We start from the raw sequence: 21,742 nt of genomic DNA on the forward strand, positions 1-21,742 counted from the left end.
CAGTTTTTCGGCACACCTTGTGGTCATTTCCGTGGCAACACAAATGAAGAATGATCAGCAATTTGAGCTTGGAGATTTTTTTTTGTGGATGAGATGTTTAGTCTAATGTGTAATGTATTCGTCACATTGTGGGAACCAAACTCTGTACACACTCTATCCTTGGCTTGCCGCCCTTATGGGGATAAAATTCAGATCTTTATGGTCATAGTAAATGGTCACATTTTTATATAGTGCTTTTCCACCTTCAAGGAACTCAAACACTTTACATCAAAGAACCACTCACCCATTCACGCACACATTCATACACCAGTGTACACACACACTGGAGGTGGGTTAAGTGTCTTGCCCAAGAACAAAATGATAAAATTCCACTGCGGGAGCTAAAATCACACTCTACCAACTGAGCTACTATAATAAATCCCTTATTATTAGATCAACAATATGATTTAAAGTTAAAATATGGGTTGATTAAGGTTAGAATTTAGGTTAAGGTTACACTAGTTATAGTTATAGTTATAGTTAAAGTTAGGATTAGTGTCCAGGAAATGTAAGTCAGTGTAATATCCCAAGAAGCATGGAAACCCAGCATGTATATTTTGAATCAGTGTGGGAGTATTGATCTGATATAACTATAACATGGAGACACATCACTGTGACCTCTGGTGCAATGAGATTTTCACTTATGTCATCTCTGTCATCAAGAGTTTAACAGCCAGACAGTTAATTCAGTGACAGATGCAAAGGTATACATGAGCGTATATTGCAAAGGATATAATTCACCTTGAGATAAATCTACTTCTCTCTGGGGTCACTCGCAACAGTAAATAATCTCACTCCCAGTGCTGAGTAATTTAAAAAATACATTGGCATCGACTTTATCCCAGATGCCCTGCCCTGGTGCAAGTGTATTCATTTATTAGAGATAGCACTAGAATACTCTATTGTGACCCTGAAGTGATTGGCAACTGTGCAGTTTCTCTGTAAAATAGAGGATTGTAAATGGAAAGCAAGTATTGCCCAAAGCTCAAAGATATTTAGATTGTGGTTACTACCGAGGGTCCCCCAAATGGGGGACTTTGGGAAATGTATTTTTGTTTAGCAATGAGCCAACACATTAATCACGGAGAATACATTAATGTGGCACATCAAATTAAACAGCACCGCTAGCGCTACAAGGCTATGTAAACTATTTTCACCGTCCACAAACACAACTCAGATGACACCCAAGAGAACACCACAAAACTAAATCCTCCAAACTTAATTTGGCCAAACCACTCGCCGCATTTACGGCTCCATAACAGCTGTACTTCACGCTAGCCACACAAAGAAAGCCTCAAAAGAAAGCGGAGACTCTACCGATTCCAAAGATATAAGCCCCAGCACTGTACACCAAAGCATCGCGGAGATATAAGCCAGCGCATCAGATCACAAAACATTGCTTTTCAAAACCACATTAGTAAAAATTGTCTTACCTTTGTCGTCTTGCCGTGATAAGTATATTCCATTAGTAAATAAACGCTATTTCCTGTTAGCCCCGGCTGTTGTCCGTCACTTCCGCCACTCTGAGCGGTACAATAGTGATGTATAGGTCATACCAAGCGCTTACTGTAAACCAATGGAGGAGCATGGCACTTTCACGTGGCTTTCTTTTTCCCCTTCTGGTTGGCTGGCTGTGTTGTCAATCTTGTATTGCAAGTTATAGCCTTTTTCTATTGGCTTTCACGATTCCAGAGAGGTGTCACTCATGCATATTGACCAATCCGCTGGGGAGTAATGTCCGCGCGTACAGTAAGCACGCTTGTGTGCGTAACAGCGCCTTGACGCACAGGACACAGAGCGCACCGGACAAACTTAGATTTGCTTTTTTCACTAAATTCATCTCTAAAAAATCATTCAAATGCTTTATGCGGTCATTTTATTTGTAGGGGAAACATTTATATACACATATATTTATTATAATTATTAATTAATAATTATTAATTTAATACAAAAAAATTTAAAATGCCAAAAAATGTTTTCTTTAGGTCTACTGAACACCATTAGTGATATAAAAATGAAATATATAACTTTTACATGACAGAAATGCAAATGGCACTATGTGTGCCAAATGGTGCCAAATGGTGCCAAAATGGACACCTCGCCTGACATACCTGTATTAAAATCTCTCTCTTTTTGATTTGCTTCATCTAATCAGTTTCAACCTTTGCAGAGATAATGTTCACATGTTTGGTTTCTATTTTATGAAATAAAAAGGCTATGTTAGCAACATTCCAAAGAGTTATTCATCATAAAACATGTTTTTTTTTAGGCGAGGCTAAAAAAATCAAAATTTTTGCTGTGTTTCATCCTAATTTCCTCTTTATCAGTAACACATACATGGATAAATGACATATCAAATTATTCTGCCCAATGATCCCTTTACAATGGTACAAAAATCATTGAAATCCACCTTGGGGTTGCTGAAATAGACCAGTTTATAAATGGATATACATTTTTGGAAAATTTGTCTTCAAAATAGGCTTAGGTAGTAACGGGTTAAAAAGAAACTACACTCAGTTTTACATAGTTTAATTGATAAAGTTTTGTATAAAACCGGGTCTAAAATTTCATAAAATGTAACTGGTACTTTGAGTACTTTACATGCTGTAAGTACAAAAAGTATCCTTGTACTTGCATGTGCCTAGTCAGAGTAATGTGGTTTGTTGTGCACTGCATTATTTAAGAGATACAAGCTATAGTTTTTTTTTGTTTTTTTTTTTTGCTCAATCTGATGAAACACTTCAACTTTCCCGGGAAGCAGATATTCAATCTCTTACTCTGGATTTTTTTGTCAATGCTACTGCGAAAAATATACTTTTATAGCAGTTGTTGTTCAGAGACATGCATATATTAGCAGAGATGACATCTAGGAAGTAAGTCCAGTTGTCTTAATTTATCATGTAGATAATACAGAGGTGGGTAGTACATTTACTCAAGTAAGTTTTTAATACTTTTTGTACTTCCCAAGTAGTTTTCAGACAGCTTATAACAGTACTTGAGTAAAAGTTCTAGTTACTCTTCACTCCACTCCTGCACTTTTGGTATAGATTTGGTCATTTTTCTGGTCAATCCTTTGAAAACACTAGATTTCGTGCATCATCTTCAAATTAAAAATAGAAATCAGATGCCCAGACAGTTACTTTTACAGTTGCTCTCTCCTGATTAGAAGATTCCCTAAATACTTTTTTACTTACTTGAATATTATTTTGAAGTGAGAGTACCCCTGCTTGAGTATTGTCTTTGGCTCAACCTTCCTCTGCCTAGAAAATGAAGACATAAGACGACATGTACACTAAATGCAAATCGTGACCTCCCCATTAAAGGTGCCATTATCCCTCACCACTTGTCCCACATTGCTCACACAGAACACATGGCTCTGTGTGTAATTGTGTTCAAACTTGTCACACTCGAACAGCACTTGTCATCACTGTGTACACACCTCCACATCATACAGTGACCCATCACCATAGTGTTGTGGAAATGTCTTTAGCCAGTCACACAATATGTCCATCCACTCAAGACAATAAAGTGTTATATATTGTATAATACCCTAAAGAGGGGCTAATCTTTTGGTTTGTCCAATTTTCCTGATTGAGTCGTTGTTGATTTCACTGTTGTAGGGGAAAGACTGTAGGTCTGCAGATAAGACTGTTGCCATGGTCCTGAAGGAGATACCCAGTAAGGCGTCATCAGAAGGCAAGCCCCTCCTCGCAGTGACTACTAAGGTGGGCACAGCATTTCAGCACCCTCTCCCCTGCCATCCGAGGCACCTTTTCTTTCTACTCAGTTAGCATCTACGCTTAAGGCTGCTACAATTCTGAACTGTCCTAACTTAAGCCTCAGCCTCTCCTCTCTTTAAAGCTGCTCTATGGGGTATCAAACTTTACATCACTACAACTATTTTCAACTCAATACAAGTCAAAGCCAGGGGTGGAAAGTAACTTATTACTGTAACTGAACAAATTTTTTGGTACTTTTTTGGCAATTTTTAAAGACCTGTACTTGTAATTTAGTACTTACTTACATTTTAAATCATAGGTTTGCCATCTGTCCAGGGACAACAGATGAAAAATAGCCTTTTGGCTAATTCTGGTGCATTTGCAGCAATGCTATTAATGTACACTGTCCCTGTCAAATAAACCAATAAATAAATAAATAAATATAAGTCATTGAGTACTGTACAAGTCTCATTTGTCTCTTCAGTGTCTCTGCTCTTTTACATAACAGCACTGCATCTCCTGCTCTGATTGGCCAAAGTTCAAAGATATTCACTTTTTCATAAATGCGGGTCTAAAAGTTCATAAAATGTAACTAGTGCTGTGAGTAGTTTTTTTACTTTTACAAACTGGAGGTACAAATTTGGCAAAGTATCCTTGTACTTGTGTACTTTTACTTGAGTACAAATTTTCAATACTCTTTCCACCACTGGTCAAAGTACATCGCATCCCTCCAATTCCAATATTTCTTAAAGAATATAATTACTGCATGGCATTTAAACACTGCTATGCTTTCAAATTAACCTCTGAATTCTCTCACTCATTTAACATTGATTGTGCATGTGGCAGAGACGCAAAGGGAGGAGTGGGATTAACCGCAGGGTCAACGCAAATTCATTCATTTAATCGGGTCAGAAAAACAGTTTTTACTGTCTACACCTCATAAGCAGCTAATCTTCAGCATAAACACAGTGTGAAAGTTGTTTTCCAAAATGCCATGCTTTTTAACATGGCATTGGGCTTAGACAGCTGTCTGCAAACACTATGCTACAAAAGCTTCAAGAGCTTTTTACTTCTCTGAGTGTAAGCTGATGAAGTCAGAGCTCCAGCAGTTTTGTGCTTTGTGCTGATTGAGTGTGTGCTGCTGTGTGTGTGTCCGCATGTATCTGTTTTAAAGCATGCCCTAACTCTTTCATTATTTGAGTATTCACTGTTTTGGTTTGATAAGCTGCTAGATAATGTCCCAGGCCATGTGGAACAGACATAACTTGGAGTCAGCACTGTACAGTCATCACACAAGAGGGGAAAGTTGCAGCATGACTCTGCACTTTCCCAGAAACTTTTTTACTCTTAAATAGCACACGCTCACTCTGGTCTAGGCAAGGGCTGCGCAAAATACTCAAATAAAATTGAAATCACAACCTGAGTCAGTGCATCACCAATCACATCAATTAAAGACTGCAGTTTTTTAGATAATAGAACAAAATAATCTTTCTTTTTGTATAAGTTCATCAGTTAATATTCTCTCAGTTCAGTCTCTCAAACATGAATTGTTTACAATGTGCATCCTGTGCAGCAAATCTAATCAGTTTTTTTTTTTTTCCCCAAAATTTGTGCAGCTCTAGACCATACAGACTGAGCCACAAAGGCCTTACATTATTGGGGATAGATTGTTGATGCCATGTGAAAGGGTGCAAAGGAAACATTTGAACCCGTGTTGAATGCTGTTTATAATCTACTCACCTATATTTATAACAATTGTCCTGTCCACATTCATATGTTTAAAACCAATATATAACCAATGTTTTAGCAGCACAACAATGTAATCTGCCTGTCAGGATCATAGTCCACTTCTTTATACAGTCACAGAGTGTAACGTCATCCGTAGTGTTCAGCTCTAGTCAAATGAAGTTCATCAAGGTTAGCAGTTATAGAAGCCTATTTGGAGCCAAGTTCCATATTTCTGACCACGAGTATCATAGCAACCAAAGAGCCAATGTGGAGTGAAGCTACTGAAGGTCACGCCCCTTCCCGCCCGCACCGCTGGTTTAGCAGGGAGCAGACGCTTAGCAATGCTGTCAATCAAAGCTGTTGCTAAAGCTAGCGGGAGCTAGCGGGAGCTGGCTTTAGCAATAGGTTTGAACTGATTTGTCTGTTATTAATGTTCATATTTTGATTTACGGACACAATAACAAAATAAAAATACCTGGATCATGTAGAGTGGGTTAATACAAGCATTTTAAGGCCAAAATGACGAGACTGACAGCAGCAGTTACAGAGAGAGGGGTGACAGTTTTCTAATGTAAAGTGAATTGGATGGAGTCGATGGAGCCAGAAGCGCGCCCATGTTTACTTCCTATTTGATATGTGGCAGCTACCAGGTTAGCTAGGATGTCTGTTGTCATTTATATATACAGTCTATGGGCAGGACAGACTGTCTATTGTTATTTTTTAATATGATTAATTTCCTCAACTGTTTCCCACCCACATCTCTAATTCTTGGCTTTCAGGCCTAGTAGTTCTTGCTGATTTGGAGTAATTGATATGGCAATGGCCCTGTTATAGCACAAACTAAATTCAAGTAAAAATATTGTCGTCCACACAAAATGCTTCAAATCAAGAAATAATCATGTCCTGAAACCCATGATTTGGTCATGCTTTGAGTGACGGGTGGATTTAACTTATAACAGTGACTGAAAACAGTAGGCCACTGGTTGCACACTAATATTGATTAAATGTAAATTGTGATGGAGGCGCCAAGAAATGTGTAGATTTCTCCACCTCGGGGTCAAAGATGTTAGGATACGCTGCAGTTAACTTTGAACCCTGAAAAAAGGTAAAGCAAGTGAATTCATTAAAAGGTCAAAGGTCACCAGTTAAGAACAATCCATAACTAAATGTGATCCTCAGAGCTTCTCTTTGTAGCGTCCAAAGCTTTAAATTGTTAAAGTGCCCAGAGCACGCTACATGATGTTACATTTTTAATGAATATTGCACAATAATGTCTTGGATCCATAGCAATAATTTCCATGTAGTTTAGTCTTACGTTTTATTTTTAAACTTACTCACAAGGACAAACTTTCCCTGAGGGGTATTTGAAGTAGCAAGAATCAGAGAAAATTATAAAACCAAAACATTTTTACAAATGTCCCTAATGGTACTTTGTTGTTTACATGAACAAGACATGAGCAGATGCTGCAGGTCAAGAATGTTTCTGTGAGAGTTCTGTGAATATTTCATGCCCATTGTGAGGAAAGCTTTCAGGATCCTTTCACTTACCATTGCATTCCTTTTCAAGTCACTGGAGGATGATTTGTAAATTAAAGGTGCACTATGTAACTTTTCTGATGAAGGAGGCTAAGGCCCCCTCAAGCTGCCCATAGCTCCCCCAAAGATTTCTGCCCCACTTTTTATAGCACATCCAATCTCGACTAAAAATATTCAAATGTCAACCAGAGAGTTCAAAATGAGACTACAATAAAAAGAGTTCCATGTTATCTTTTATAAATCACTGCAGAGGCTCACTACATTTAAAGTACATTTAAACAGCAAAACAAACATGGTAGGGGGTGGGGGTGTGCTCCATTGTTAAAAGGCTCTAAATTAACTTTTGTGAGCACCCACATCGAAGACCTTAGACCCCCTTAGCTCCTATTATTAGGAGACAAGGGGGTGGTATTATTGAGCAATAAAACCATGTAACTAAATGCAAAAAAACATCTCCATGGTTACTGACCACACAAAAGATACATAGGGCACCTTATAAAAATGTTTAAAATGATAACTTATTACAAACTGATCTCTATATAGTGTTACTGATAAGACATTGCCTTTGCGATCGTGTTTGCCGTGCTCCCAGCTTGATGTCCCTTGGCCAATGACAGAGGCTAAGTGACAGTCACTCCTTACGCCATATGTCAAGCCCACTCTACTCCATTTGTCCAACTGACACCACTTATACAGTCCCAATGGAGCTCAGAGTCAGAGGTGAGGGTTCTTAAAGATGACTGGGCAAGGTTTAGCTTTAAGGGCAAACTAAGGGAGACTATTAATAACAACATATGCTGATTGAACAGGAAATCATGGGAAACTCGAGGAGGAGTATTTCATTACAAATTATGAAAAATCTGTGTCCTTAGATGACATTTAGAGCTATGGATTTCAATTGGAATAAAGTTGGCATTATCTTCTTCCCTTTCAGCTTTTCCCTCTCGGGGTAGCCACAAGGAATCATCTGCCTCCTTCTGCGCAGTGATTTGCATACTAATTTGTCATCTATAATTCTGTACGCCTGGATCGCCAAGTACAATATCATAACTGTTAATGTTCTGATGTTTAGTCGCACCTCTTTGTATATTCTTTACAATAGTGATCTATGTGGGCCTACTTTAAAAAGCTCTTAGTACAATGATGTCTGTGCAGTCCCTCAGTGTAATGGCCAGTGGAGTGAAATAATGTTCAGAGTGGATCTTACAGTTTCAAAGCAACACAAACTTAAAACAAAGTTCTTGTCATTGTCTTCATATAGTTCCGCTTGAGGACTTTTGCGTGACTCATAAAACTTGCTGCTGATCAGACCAGTGGGAGTAGGTCCAACAGCACGGTCACTGCTGCCCACAAGAACAAGGTCTTCTGAAAATATAAAACAGATGCTGCTGTACCAAACAATGAAAGTCATAACATTTCCTCTTGAGAAGTGCTAAAACTGGATAATATATATGTGCAACATATAGATGAGGTTCAACATGCTTTCAGGCTATTTAAATTACTCTTTTTTAAAGGTGCACTATGTAACTTTCCTGGAGGGTCCACTACCTGCTTGTCTCCATAGAGATGTTATTGCTCTGCCTGCAATGTTCTACAGCATGGTATGAAATGAAAGATCTATTGTATTTTCAATTACTAATGCCTTTATTGCTCATGAATACCTTGAAAATCTGCCACTAGGCTATGACAAGTTACAGGCCAGATCTGAGGAGAGGCAAGCCCGCTCACATGCAATAAGGATGCACGTTTCTGTACGTTTTGAGCAACAACAAAAAAACAGCTGTAATTGAATAATAAATACAAGATAGATGAGTTTAACGCCATGCTGTGGAACATTTTAGTCAATAACATCTCCATGTAGACAAGCAGGTGATGGACCCACTCTCCTACTTTCTCACTCCCATTCTCTGCACTCCAAGTTTAAGAACACAATTCCCTCAACAGCAAAATGAGTCAGACCCAAGTGGCGCAATTAGCACAACATTTTCCATGACTTAATTTTGTGATCGTGAACATATCTCCTCATATTTTTTTAATGATGATTATCAAAAACAAGCTCACGCAAAAGCTTGAAAATTCATGGATCGCTGGAGAGCTTTATTATAATGTGTCAAGAGGCCATGTCTAATAATGGGCTGCTAATAGTGAACCAGTAATTGGTGTTAGCGATCTAGCAAAGTGGCTGGTGTATGTCCCCTGATGAATATGGGAAGCTCTCTTATCCTCATTTACTGGATGAGTGGTAAATGCACATCTTCTGCTCTCAAACCCATTATTTAAAATTGATCCTTGTGACAATCATAGGGAAAGCTCCAACTCCTATGTTTACAGTAAGTGCAAGAACTGTGTACCCTGTTATACAAGATTTTACATAATTATGCAGCGACAAAGTGCACCTGAACAGCTTGTATCTTTAGACATGCAATGATTATCACAGAAAATAGGGACATCTTGATATTACGTTCTGGGTATAAGTCAGATTTCAAGGCTTTCAATAAAGAACATATCAAGAGCAAGGAACAATGCAGTCAAAGGTTAGTGATGTGCCAAAATTATATAGATATATATATATATATATATATATATATATATATATATATATATATATATATATATATATATATATATATATATATATAATACAATATAATGCAACATAAAAATGAAAATAGATAGTCTGTATCATCACAACAAGCAGAGGTGGATAGTTACAGTGGAAGAATCTTTTTTTAATTTTTTTTCAAAATTTTTGTGGACTCCAGATTTTGTGCATGATTTCATGTTTTGTCTATTTAATAATTAATTTCAAATTATAAATTAGATCTTAGATCCAGGCAGTTACTCTTACTTAAGTTCTCCCAAATTCTTTTTTACTCTTGAGTAATGCCTTGGGCCACTACTTTGTACTTGTACTGAGTGATATTATTTTGAAGTAACACTCTTACTTTATGGTTAGTCTAACCTCCTCTGACAACATGTATCCACAGTGTCATGACCAGTATGCATCACATTCGGTATAGTTTTATCTGAATTCATGTTCCATCAAAAACACATTTAATGAGCCAGATGAGAAGTGTATGCAGCTCATGTCTGGAGATTTTGACAGATATGACCTTTAGCCAGTCTGTCAGTTAGATCTAACAAAATGTATGCAGAAAAGACATCTCAGACATTTCAGATGTTATTTACCCAACAAAAATCATGAAATGTTACTTTGACCATCTTTCATTTACTCAGCCTTTGAAATGACGTTTTCAAAATAAAATTGTAACTTTTTTAAAATGTACAGTGTTCACAATCATATTTGCAGAATTAGTTGATATGAAGAGTTTGATAGATAATATGTATTGAAAGTCATTTTTACATGTGCTCCTTTAAGCCAGAACCAAAACCAATTTATAGAATCCAATAATACTATTTACACAGTGCATAACAGACTAATTATATATCAGCCAGTAATACTAAGCTTCCCAGAATGCAATATGATGAGTGGCCACAGCTGTCTTTGGGGAATGTGCTGGGCCGGAGCTGAAATCTGACGGTTACGACTATTGAACCAGACCTGTATTATTTCTTATGAGCAAGTGGGAAAGAGATTACCTGTGTTGGGTCAGCATTTTTTTGCAAAGGAGCCCTAATTCAAAGTAATATTACCCCTTTATGTCTGTATTTTTTTTTTCTTTGCTAATAAAAAAAGAGAACTTGGAGCAATAATGATACCCTTTTAGTAACCACAAAATGTATCCAAAATTGTTCTTAAATGTGCACTCTGTAATTTTTTAGGTGCAGGTTTCTGCCACCTTCTTGTTTCTGTGGAGATGTTATTGGTTGGTTATTGGTTGCCTGGAATCCTCCACAACACAGGATTAAAAATAAATGCCATTAAATGCCGTACTGTATTATAACTTCTCCATGAAAACAAACAAATAGTGTACCTTCCAGTTACATATTTTTGACCAACTAAATAATTGTCCATAGCTGCTAACTGAACCTTCTGTTTCTGTCTGTAAATTGTCTAGCAATAACAAATGCCAGGCTTATTTTTGCCAGTGCAACCTAGCCTGTGCTGCAGGCTAACCCAAAACATTAGTGCTTTCCAATGATGAAGCATAGAGAACACCAGCTGCACCTGCACTGTCAAATCTTCAGGCCATGGGTAATTAATTGGACATAATCTATTCTACAACTGCACAGGCACCACCTCAAATGAACGTGTCACAGGAAAATTGATTAGCATATCCACAGATTGGGAAGTAAGATAAGGAACACTGATGGAGAATTAGTGTGCAAAATGTGTTTCATCCAATATCCTCTGCTTGTTTTAAGCAGGTGAAGGGAGGCTGGAATACGGCTGAACAAGTTTGTGCAAATCTAAATATTCATTTTTTTTCTGTCAAACATTGAAATTCAATTCGATTTATGATTTGCAGTATAGGATTCTGTTTAGGGTGCACACTGTAAACACATTCAGGAGCACTAACATTTGAGAAAAGACTGAAATATGGACTGCTAATCTAATACAAGAATAACATGCGTTTCATAACGTGCCAACACTACAGGGTTAGAAAGATTTATGGGATGGAATTATTTGTTGTTTGCAGAGGAAATTATAATATCTGTCTTTGCAATTTTAATTTGTTGGTGATTTATGTCACAGTTGCTCCACAGCGCTTTCCCCAGCCACATGGACCTAGTTGGAGTACATTCATCACCTGGGCAGTTAGTCCACAGTTATGGGGGCAAACCAGAATACCACAGACATAAAACAAGACAGATGGTTCACTCTTTCATTCATTTATAAGGAGAAATTAAGAGTCATCAGTTCACTCACATGCATGCCTTTGGGAAGTGAGAAAGTAGACAGAACCTATGAACCGAATTATGTTTGAATGATGCTTATAAAATCTCTGAACATTTCAACAGGCTCTATGCTCAGTAGTGCCCGGCAACGTCACTGTTAGCGTCACTTCTTCCTGTCCAAATTTATCTCTATGATGTTTTTGCAGACTTACACTAAAATGAATAAATATTTAAAGATAAGGCAGGGGACAGGGAGCTGCATGTTATAAACTACACAAATAAAATGAATATTTCAGCAGAGGACACGTGGGTGTTTAGAAAATATGGATGTTTGTGTCTCAATGCTAATGCTAATGCTAATTTTGAGGCGTAATAATTCTACATAGCATTCTACATATAAAAATAATTGGATAGTCTTTTTTTTTATTAATTTGAATTTTAATAGGTTGTTTAGTTTATATTTTCTGATTTTAATGAAAGTGACTGTTAGCTTTGAGACACAGTGAGCTAGTGTGCTGCTGTGACAGAACCTATTGCATGTTATAACTGTTGTTCCAAACAGTGTGCTAAAAAATTTGAACCGGCAGCAGACGCTAATATGAACTAAATACAGAGACATATCAGAAATCCTGTCTATTTGCAGCTGGTGAGTGAGCAACAAGAGAGCCGTCCCCTCCTCAGCCCCTCTATTGATGATTTCCTCTGTGAGACCAAGTGCGATGGAGTGTCCCGCCCTGTGACGTCCAACACTGCTGGTAAAGAATTTTTGTTTCTCAATTTTTATCACAATTTCCATTTTTAGATACTTGGATTTCTATTTTCCTACAGTTAACTGAACTGTTTGACCCAGTTTGACAATTTTAATGTTTGTGATTTTACTTCCTGGTTGAACACAATACCATAAAGTGTCCTGAAGTTTGTCTAATTTACACAGTAGGCGTAAATGGACAAACACAAAATATAACGACACCATTATTTAGTTTTTGTTTCAACTTTTCATCATAAACTGTCACTTGCCTGACGGAAAACTATACATATTTACCACAGGTACTATCCCGCCAAACCAAGTCATAATTAGAAAAACATGAAAGCCGGTCATATGCACGTTAAGAGGAAGATGTATTCTACTGACACATGAATTTCCATCTTGACTTTTGCACATGAGTTTGTGATGATCTTTTATCGGGTGATTTGGTGAAACAGATTGCGACTGAGGGCATCATCACATCAGAACTGGCCACTAACTGTGCTGATTCAGGCGGCAAAGTGTCGGCCAATGATGCGAAACCTTCTGTCTCTAAAAAGTTCATGGTCTCTCAAAATGGATAAACAGCCATGTACATGTATTATACTTCATTATAACAAAAGTAAGGAATTTTAAGCATTTAAAGGTGCATTATGACACGTTTCTGTTTTTGTTCAGGTTTCTGTTACCTACTTGTCTCCACATGTTATTGTTTTGACTGTAATATTCTACAGTACAGCATTGAACGTATTGATCTTGCATATATATTTAAGTATGCTACAGGTGTTTCATTGCTCAAAAATATCTTACTGTGAGCGGGTTGCCTCTCTTTAGATCTGACCTGTAGCTTGGCCTGGGGTGGTATCGGTTTGTTTCCATGGAGACAGATGCATTTCGTTAGATAGTGCAGCTTTAAATTTAGTGCATCTGTGCTTCCATGCATGAATGGTCTTGCCTGTATTATCATATGGGGATGAGATGTGATTGACAGATTTACTGAGAGGGAATTAACAAGGAAATCAATGGTATGAAATGAAACATTAGTTAACAGAAGGCATAAAACATGTTATGGGCTTTACCATACTCTCTTACACATGCATTAATTACTCCTCTTGCTGATCTACTCCTTTTAAGTGTCACGTATTTGTGGGGCTGGGAAAAGCACTTCAAAAAACACATTACATAAACATAGCAACCAGGCTTTCCCATGCAACACAGCGATGTAGATTCAGCCTCATTATCCAGCCTCTCTTCTCTGCAACTGCATCCAATTGGCTTCAAAGTCTTTGTTTTTCATTGTCAGCATTTCTCAGTGTATACACCTGGGATATCAGGGCACTTTTTTCTCAAGCAACCCATTCAGAATCCAGAAAAACTGTAGGTTATTGTGAAAATTACATTGTCTTGAGGTCACATTCTCGTTACACTTGCTTTCAACTATTTACAATAATATTGTACCATACTCCTTTTGTTTTCGTTTGCTAGGATATAAATAAAAAGGCAATTTGGCAAAGTTTTAGACTAAATTTTAAGACGATGTAATCACCACCGAATTATACATAATGCAGCTCTAACAATATCTGAGAATAAATTGTAAAAGCAAGTAGTTATAACATCAATTTCATGGGTGATAGTGATTTTTGTGATTGCCAGATAAGGTCAAAAAGCTCTACCAATATTTGAAGGAAATGTAGGAGAAATTTTCATAATTTTATATAATACAAAATTATGAAATTGTTCCAAATAAAACTATGAAATTGTGTTCTACGCAGGCTGAATTTCGGCCACCCACTATATCGGTCTATTCAGTGTCAGTGTAAGCCGGGGGGATTTTTGTGGAGGAAAAAAATACAGTATGTTTACAACAAAGTTCAACTGAGTAACTTCTCATGGCCAAACTTTTCCGGTCTGAAACATAAGTTAATAAGTTTTGCACTTATTATCTCTATCACCAGAGTCAAGGACACTGAAACAGTCAACATCACTTGCCTTTTATGTTCAACCTGCTTCACTATTTTTCTATGCTAAAACTCTTCAGGCACCTCCCCAAGAGTGTGCATCCTTGATTTGTAATTGTGCTTGTCATCTAAAGAGCACCAGGCATGGAAAGCAAGCGCACCCTCTAATTACTCAGAGATTTGAGTCAACAAATGCTCCCGGTTGGTTGTCATGAAACAGCGGCGCGCCAATTATGCAGTCATTCACTAGTTTGAAGCTCACAAAAACACAGCGAGGGACCAAGAAAAAATCTGGTTTCTCAAAAAGTAGCTTTAAGTGCATATTCTCTTCATTTGTTCATTGAGTGAAATTCCAACTTATAATGAAGTCATCTGATGTGGAATTCACTTTTGTTTTTTTCAGATACTAATTAGAGTTACCTATAGAATTGCAGCGAGCCTTGAAAAGTGACAGTAAACAATAATGTTCCACAGCTGGCAGCAAATAGCTGACTCAATTGAAAACATAAAGTTAACAACATGCACACTGAGATTTAGAAAAATGAATCTTGACAAGTTATTTCAATTTAATCTATCCTCCAAAAAATGAAACCTAAAAGAACAGTGTCTTTTTACCTGCTGTTTATGTCCCATTAACTTAAGCATTCAGACAATGTGATTTCATACACTATTAGATAATGGTAATGAAAGAAAACTAAGGATTTCACTATTGTTTGGCCATGGTGTCATTCATCGTGAGATATTTTTTCACTGAATTACTCTAATACTTGTGTCTCTCTTACAGTTTTGTCTTCTAGTCTGGACCTCTTGGATCTGAGTGAACCTGGAGAGCGAAGGCAGAGTAAAGACAAGAAGATACCACTGGTCTCCCGTAGCAACAGTCACAAAAAAAACTCACATAAAAAGATAACAGACGAGACGGAGCTCATTCAAGTGGAGGTGGAGCAGACAGCGGTCGACGCACGGACTCCAGAGAGGGCGTCGCTAGACTCAGGTTCAAATACACAACGTCCTCTTCTGTCACACATAAAGGAACTGAAGTAGATTCTTAAAAATGTGAAAAACAGAACTCATTCATTTTAACTGGTTTGCAGTGGTCCGAAGTTAGTCCTCCCAAGTGCTTTACAGAATAAGAAAGACATTAAAATCACAATACAAACAAATCAAAACAAAAATAATCATCATAAATGTACATTAAAAGAGAAGAGGGCAGAATAAACATTTCAGTGATGTGCACAGCTGACAGAATCTTCAGGAAGACTGTTCCAGGTTTAGCTACATAAAACTGAAACGCTGATTCTCCAGTTTAGTCCTGACTCTGGGCACCAGCAAGAGGCCAGTCCCTGAAGTCCTCAAAGTGCAAGATGGTTCATATGGCACTAATATGTGGGAGATGTACTTTGGTTCTCAGCCATGTACAGACTTGTACACAGAGAGCTGCTTTAAAGTCTATTCTCTGAGCCACAGGAAGCCAGGGGAAGCTAGCATATCCCAATTATCCACCAAGATGGGTTCATAAGTGCTTTTCACAGCAGAGTGGAATGGAGTGGCATTTTGCTGTAATGGTAAAGCTAACTAACATGCTAATGTAAACTTCCTGATTATCTCGCAATAATATGCTGTCTAATTAGACGCAGACAGCACACGGGAGACTTATGTTGACCAAGAGCTACTTATACAATATACATGTACCGTATATCTGGGGCAAGACAAACTCTGCTCAAATATGTGGAAAAAATCAGGTACAAGGCCTTAAAGCTCACAACCATTAATCTCCCTGCATGTGCTCCCCCAGGCCGTGACAACTACGATTCCCATCATCCCCTGTAGGAATGACCCAGTACATGTATAAACAGGTCTCTTAGCTGATACACAAACAGTAAGAAGATGATTTAACTGTTAATTATGATTGTATTAGCAAGTTGAAAAGGTTAAAGTCTCCTATGATAACTAAATATGCACAGTCAGACCACAGATAAGATGAATAATTCATAGCGATGTGATGAATGAGTTGCAAAAAAGGGGGCAGATCATTTAGTACCCACTGGCTTTTCTTACTGTTTTGTGCAAAGAGATTTAAATGAGAGTTTAAAAGGCAAAATACAAAATGATTGCTTTAGCACTGATTGAAATTACACATTGAAATGAGTTCTGTTCAAATTAATATAATAGTATTCAAACACACATGAATGATACATTGCTTAAAATACAATTACAACATGCATAAGCCAAGTAAGGTTATATGCGAAAAGCTAGTAATTAAACTTTTTGTTGTTTTTTATTAGTTACCATTGCATCACAGCTTGATAAATGGGAGGAACTTAATCCAAATGTGGAAAGAAATGCCAACAAGAAATGGAAGCTGGAGAGACGGCGTTCTTCAAAAAACGCATCTAATGAGTTTCTATGGTAAGTTTGTTCCTCATGATACATAAGATTAAAAAAAAACAATCATGCAGTTTTAACATTGTGACCTATGATTTCTTATCTAGGTCCACAGAGTGTAAAAATCAAATTGAACCACTGAATAAAAACGCACTGGAGTTAAATACCAAAGCAGATGCGGATTCTGCCCTTGCAAGTCAAGTAAGTTTTCATCAAGTTTCTAACAAGTGTTGCATTTGTGATGTATTACAATTGTGATTAGATTAGCAATATATTTTTTTAAAATAAATATTCATTTTTTAAATTTATTTTTCTTTTGCTTTTTAGACATGTCAAGGAGCCTTAATATTAGCGAGATAACTGAAATATTCTACTAAACAAATAGAAGAATTACATTCAATCATAGATCACATAACAAGATAACTGCAGTTTATTTGAAAACACTGATCATTTTAATTTCATAGATTTTGCAGTTCTTTATAGTAACAAAGTAGTCTGTATATATACACACACATATACTTATATACATAAGTGCCACTAACTAACAAGTTTAATTTTTCCATTTCAGCTCAACAGACAGTATATTAGTGGACGACATGTAAGCCTCTCAATATGCATCCTTCCATACAGTATTATATTGAAAGACTTATGCATTTGCACCAGAAAAGCAGCATCACATCTGAGTCTCATTTATTTATATTCAAATTGTTTAAAACCAAAACAGATCAGATGAGAATTATTTGCACCCTGTTGGCTGCTTCTGTGTGGTGCTCCGAGGTCCAAATGTCAAGTGCTTTCCCCTTGAGTTGATGTCTCTGTGTAGGTCTGCATTAGGGGTCTTGTTTCCTGATGCCATTATTAGATTAATAGGCTGTGAATTATTCATCAGCTTTACTCTGAGCCCATTAGTGTTGATCCCACCAGGCCGGCTAAGCATACATCACCTTTTCAGCACTCATATAAATAATAGATTTGGAATTAAACATGGCCGTCTAGGATGAAAGCAAGTTATTGGCAAACAAACAGGCATTTTGTTTCACTAAAGATTTACTACATGCTTCACAGACACAGGCACTGAAAAGAGTGGATTTGGTTTCCTGACTGACAGCTACAAGAGTCCCTGTGTATGTAGGAGAAAGTTTAAGGTATATAGAGTAAAAAGCAATACCAGCAAGGAATGTCATAAAATCCATGACAATTGATCTCAAAATAACCTGACAGTATATGATTTTCTAAAATGACTGAGAAAAGTACATTATATTTCCTGGACCCATTAATAGAGAGATTAGGTAACCTCAATTAATCCTGCATAATGGCTTGCTGTGAAGATGGGAATAGTTGTAGCTAATAGCTGGCCTTCATATGCCGAGCAGCCCTCACAGGAGGAAGTCACTGACTCAACACAGAAGCACTGGATTGCTCAGTCTCTATAATGGCTTTGCTTGCCCTGGGATACATATAGCCATTACTATAATAAGGCCTATGGCCAATCACAACCGAACGGAGGTTATTTGAACCATTTACCCCTCACAGTTACTATACAGGTGTGATTCACAATCACCAAACATCACCACATGCCTAATGTCTGCTCTGACTCACCATTAGAAATATAGACGCACTACACAGGGATGGAAGGATGGTGTGCTAGTCTATCATGTGGGAGCCTGACTTTGCATGTGCAGGTGCACGGGATGAGTGAAGGCTGTGCAGCATGGCGTCTGGATGAGGACTAGGCTAAAGGGGAGGTAGTTGCTGACAGTGGTGAATCTGTTGAGCTTCCAAAGCATGTCAGGGCTCTGTGAATGGAGGATATTTCCTGAGAAAGCAGAGACAGCTGACCCTGCAACTCTCCCTGCCTGCCCCTCCCTCCGCGGGCTGTATGTGGCTGATGTCATGTGGCACATGTGTGTCTTAGAACATATGTCTGTTATCTGTATATACTCATGTTTTTGCATATATGAACTGTGCATGTTTGACAGGCTCGCCTTACTAAGGAGCAGAGATGGGGCAGCGCCCTCTTGTCCAGACACCAGTCCCTGGAGGAGGAGTTTGAGAGGGCCAAGGCTGCCGTTGAGGTAAGCAAAGTGCTGCTTAGTACACGTCACATCTATCATGTGTGTGCACACTGGCCAGGTGTCTCCAGAAACCAAGAGTATGAATGAGGAGGATTCAAAATAATGGCCTATTAGACCAGAATTTGAATGATCATCTGACATAGGCACAATCATAAAGCAGTGGTTCAGGCATTGGTGTCTCTTTTGTTTTACTTTTAAATTTTAACAACTTTTTGCAGAGTGTTCATTCTTTGGTGCTACCTGACACTGTAAATATGTCCAACAAGCACACTGAAGTTCACAGAGTGGCTGACCTAGAAACTTAGTGCTTAAGACTTTCCACCAGATTACAAAGGGACAGTAGGCCACGACTGGCAGACATATCAAATATCAGAGGAGAACACGCCCACTGTAACGAGATATGGCTTTCTTTCTCAGCATGTAGTGAGATGTGAAATATTCCTAATGGTCATGTGTTAGCTCGTCACTAAATTGTTGTAAGGATCTCTGCACCAACAGAAGAGAGGCCATTGTTTGCTGAAGAAATTATCAGATGTTTTTTTCAGAAATTGGTGTTCGCAAATGTTATCATAAACGTTCTCAAGATTTTCCAAAAGGAGCACAGTGTGAAAAGTTAATTACACTCTCCAAACAAAAGAAAACATATTGCATTGCATTTGAAACTTCTGTTTTGCTCCAGACTTTGGCTGAAAGAAAAAAAGATTGCTTTAGTTTCGTACCATTTTCTCATCTTTTTTTAGCCCTTAACTATTGAGTTTTGTAATAGTCCATAAATAATTAAAGTGAGCAAGAGAGGAATCGTAGCAGACTAGACAGAAGTATGGGTCTTTGGCAATTATACAGATGTTACATGATGTTACTTTTTATGCACATCAGGCATGAGTGAATACATTTTTAGAATAAACCATAGTCCTAATGCATGGGTCAACTGAGTTAGCTCTAGTGTCACATCTCACAACAAGATCAGATCCATTATAGCAGCTGTGCATATGCATACGCCTCCACACTTAAGGAGCAAAATGGCGTCAGAAATAGTACAAAGAATATAATTAGCACCCAGCCTTTCACATCAGGCAAATCTAGAGAAATGTGACCAGTGGTGGAAGAAGTACTCAGTTGTGTTACTTAAGTAAAAGTACAGATACCGGAACACACACACAAAAAAAAAAAACTCAAGTATCACATGAAAAAATCGACTTAAGTAAAAGTATTAAAGTACCCGATAAAAATGTACTTAAAGAGTAAAAGTATTTTGCGGAGAGTTTGAGATCTAATAAAGCTGCAAATGTAGTGATTTTGATAAAGATTTGTGCAGAATTTTCTTCAACAGAGACTACTTTTTTTTCTAGCTGTTTTTATTTGTATTTTTTGTTTTCTCAAACTATGACCTTGGAATAAAAAAAAAAAACTTTTCAGGCTTTTCCGCAGGTCTCATACAATAACAAAAATACATTTACTTTTCAGTCTTGTTCAAAAATGTAGTGAAGTAGAAAGTAGATATCTTCTCTCAAATGTAGTGAAGTAAAAGTAAAAAGTATCTCCTTAAGTGAAGTACAGATAGTTAAAACTTTTCTTAAGTGCAATACTTTACTACTTTTACTTCATTATTTTCCACCACTGAATGTGGCACAGAGAAGTCAGGAAAAGAGTAACTGATTTCATTGTCAGCATTGCTCAGATTGTGCAGTGTATTCAAAGATTACAAACTGTATAGTCTGCTAGTTTTATGACTACATTCTGTGTATAGTGGCTACAGCAAATGAGCAGAACATCAATTACTCCAGGCCAGTGACAGTCAAAAAGTTATTAAGCAGAGGGCCACAGGGACAGTTAAAGGGTAATAATATGGATTGGAAGAGCAGTGTTTTTGTAGCCAGTCGCACAAAATCAGTCCCTCAGTGGCAGTAAAGATTATTGGTCTGAGGATTCGTTGGATGTTGGAGCACCATTTTGTTGCTACAAGCTTACAGGTTACTCGCAGGCTGCACTTTGCGCTCGGTCAACTCAGTACTCCCTAAGGATAGCACTAGCGCCCCACTTGTCTCTGTGTTATTGCGCCTTTGGTTGTACTTGTCACCAAACAGTCAAAGTCAACACACATTGGAAGTGCTGATGCGCTTCCCGACTTTTTTGACAGTGATGACCTGAAGAGTCACTCTGCCAAATTTCACACTCTTTAATGATGCTAATCAGTTGTTGTATTACTTTGAAATTTTGGAAATGTTCCCATAAGAATAACATATGCACTTTCACGCATTGATGTAGCGACACCATTGAAAATATGCTGGATCATTGCCATTAGACTAACACTGGCGCTTTCATCCATCACCATGGCGACACAGTTAAAAATACAACTTGGTTTTCGCTAACTTTTTTGATTAGAATGATCAAATGGAATTTTTCAGTCCTCCATACAAATGTATTTGTTATTCCATAGGGGGTGCTAACATTATCTTTCACAATGCGTAGGTTTAGTCAAGAAAGTTTTACAACAGATTCAAATTTGATCCCAATCGGACTTTGTTTGCACGAACTGGAGCAAATATTGAAATTGTAAAATACCAGAAGTTCTGACAGAACTTTGAGGCTTTGCTGCATGTAAACCGTGATATGATATTAACTTTTGATGCCCCACTTTAGATGATGCACAGTGATTTTCAACCCTGTTCATGAAACACCCTCAGAGGAGATAGGTAAAATGCAATGTCAATCCAAGATGGCCGGCTTCAGGTTTGTCACGGGGTATGACCATAATAT

The 21,742-nt window shown here is 37.7% G+C and overlaps 1 protein-coding gene across 2 annotated transcripts in view; it reads left to right on the top strand.

Annotated features, from left to right (window-relative positions):
* Positions 1-21,742, top strand: part of pex5la (peroxisomal biogenesis factor 5-like a) — a 69,590-nt gene that overhangs the window by 33,059 nt on the left and 14,789 nt on the right. Inside the window, exons 2-8 of one of the 2 annotated variants that reach the window (XM_033965872.2) lie at positions 3,660-3,764; positions 12,466-12,577; positions 15,310-15,519; positions 16,811-16,934; positions 17,018-17,111; positions 17,479-17,508; positions 18,890-18,985. In XM_033965872.2, the coding sequence (XP_033821763.1) occupies positions 3,660-3,764; positions 12,466-12,577; positions 15,310-15,519; positions 16,811-16,934; positions 17,018-17,111; positions 17,479-17,508; positions 18,890-18,985 (771 nt within the window). The remainder of the gene's footprint in view (positions 1-3,659; positions 3,765-12,465; positions 12,578-15,309; positions 15,520-16,810; positions 16,935-17,017; positions 17,112-17,478; positions 17,509-18,889; positions 18,986-21,742) is intronic. The other variant, XM_055221130.1, reaches the window with a different exon arrangement.

This window comes from Periophthalmus magnuspinnatus, chromosome 4 (assembly GCF_009829125.3).
Source record: "Periophthalmus magnuspinnatus isolate fPerMag1 chromosome 4, fPerMag1.2.pri, whole genome shotgun sequence".
NCBI classification, from domain to species: Eukaryota; Metazoa; Chordata; class Actinopteri; order Gobiiformes; family Gobiidae; genus Periophthalmus; species Periophthalmus magnuspinnatus.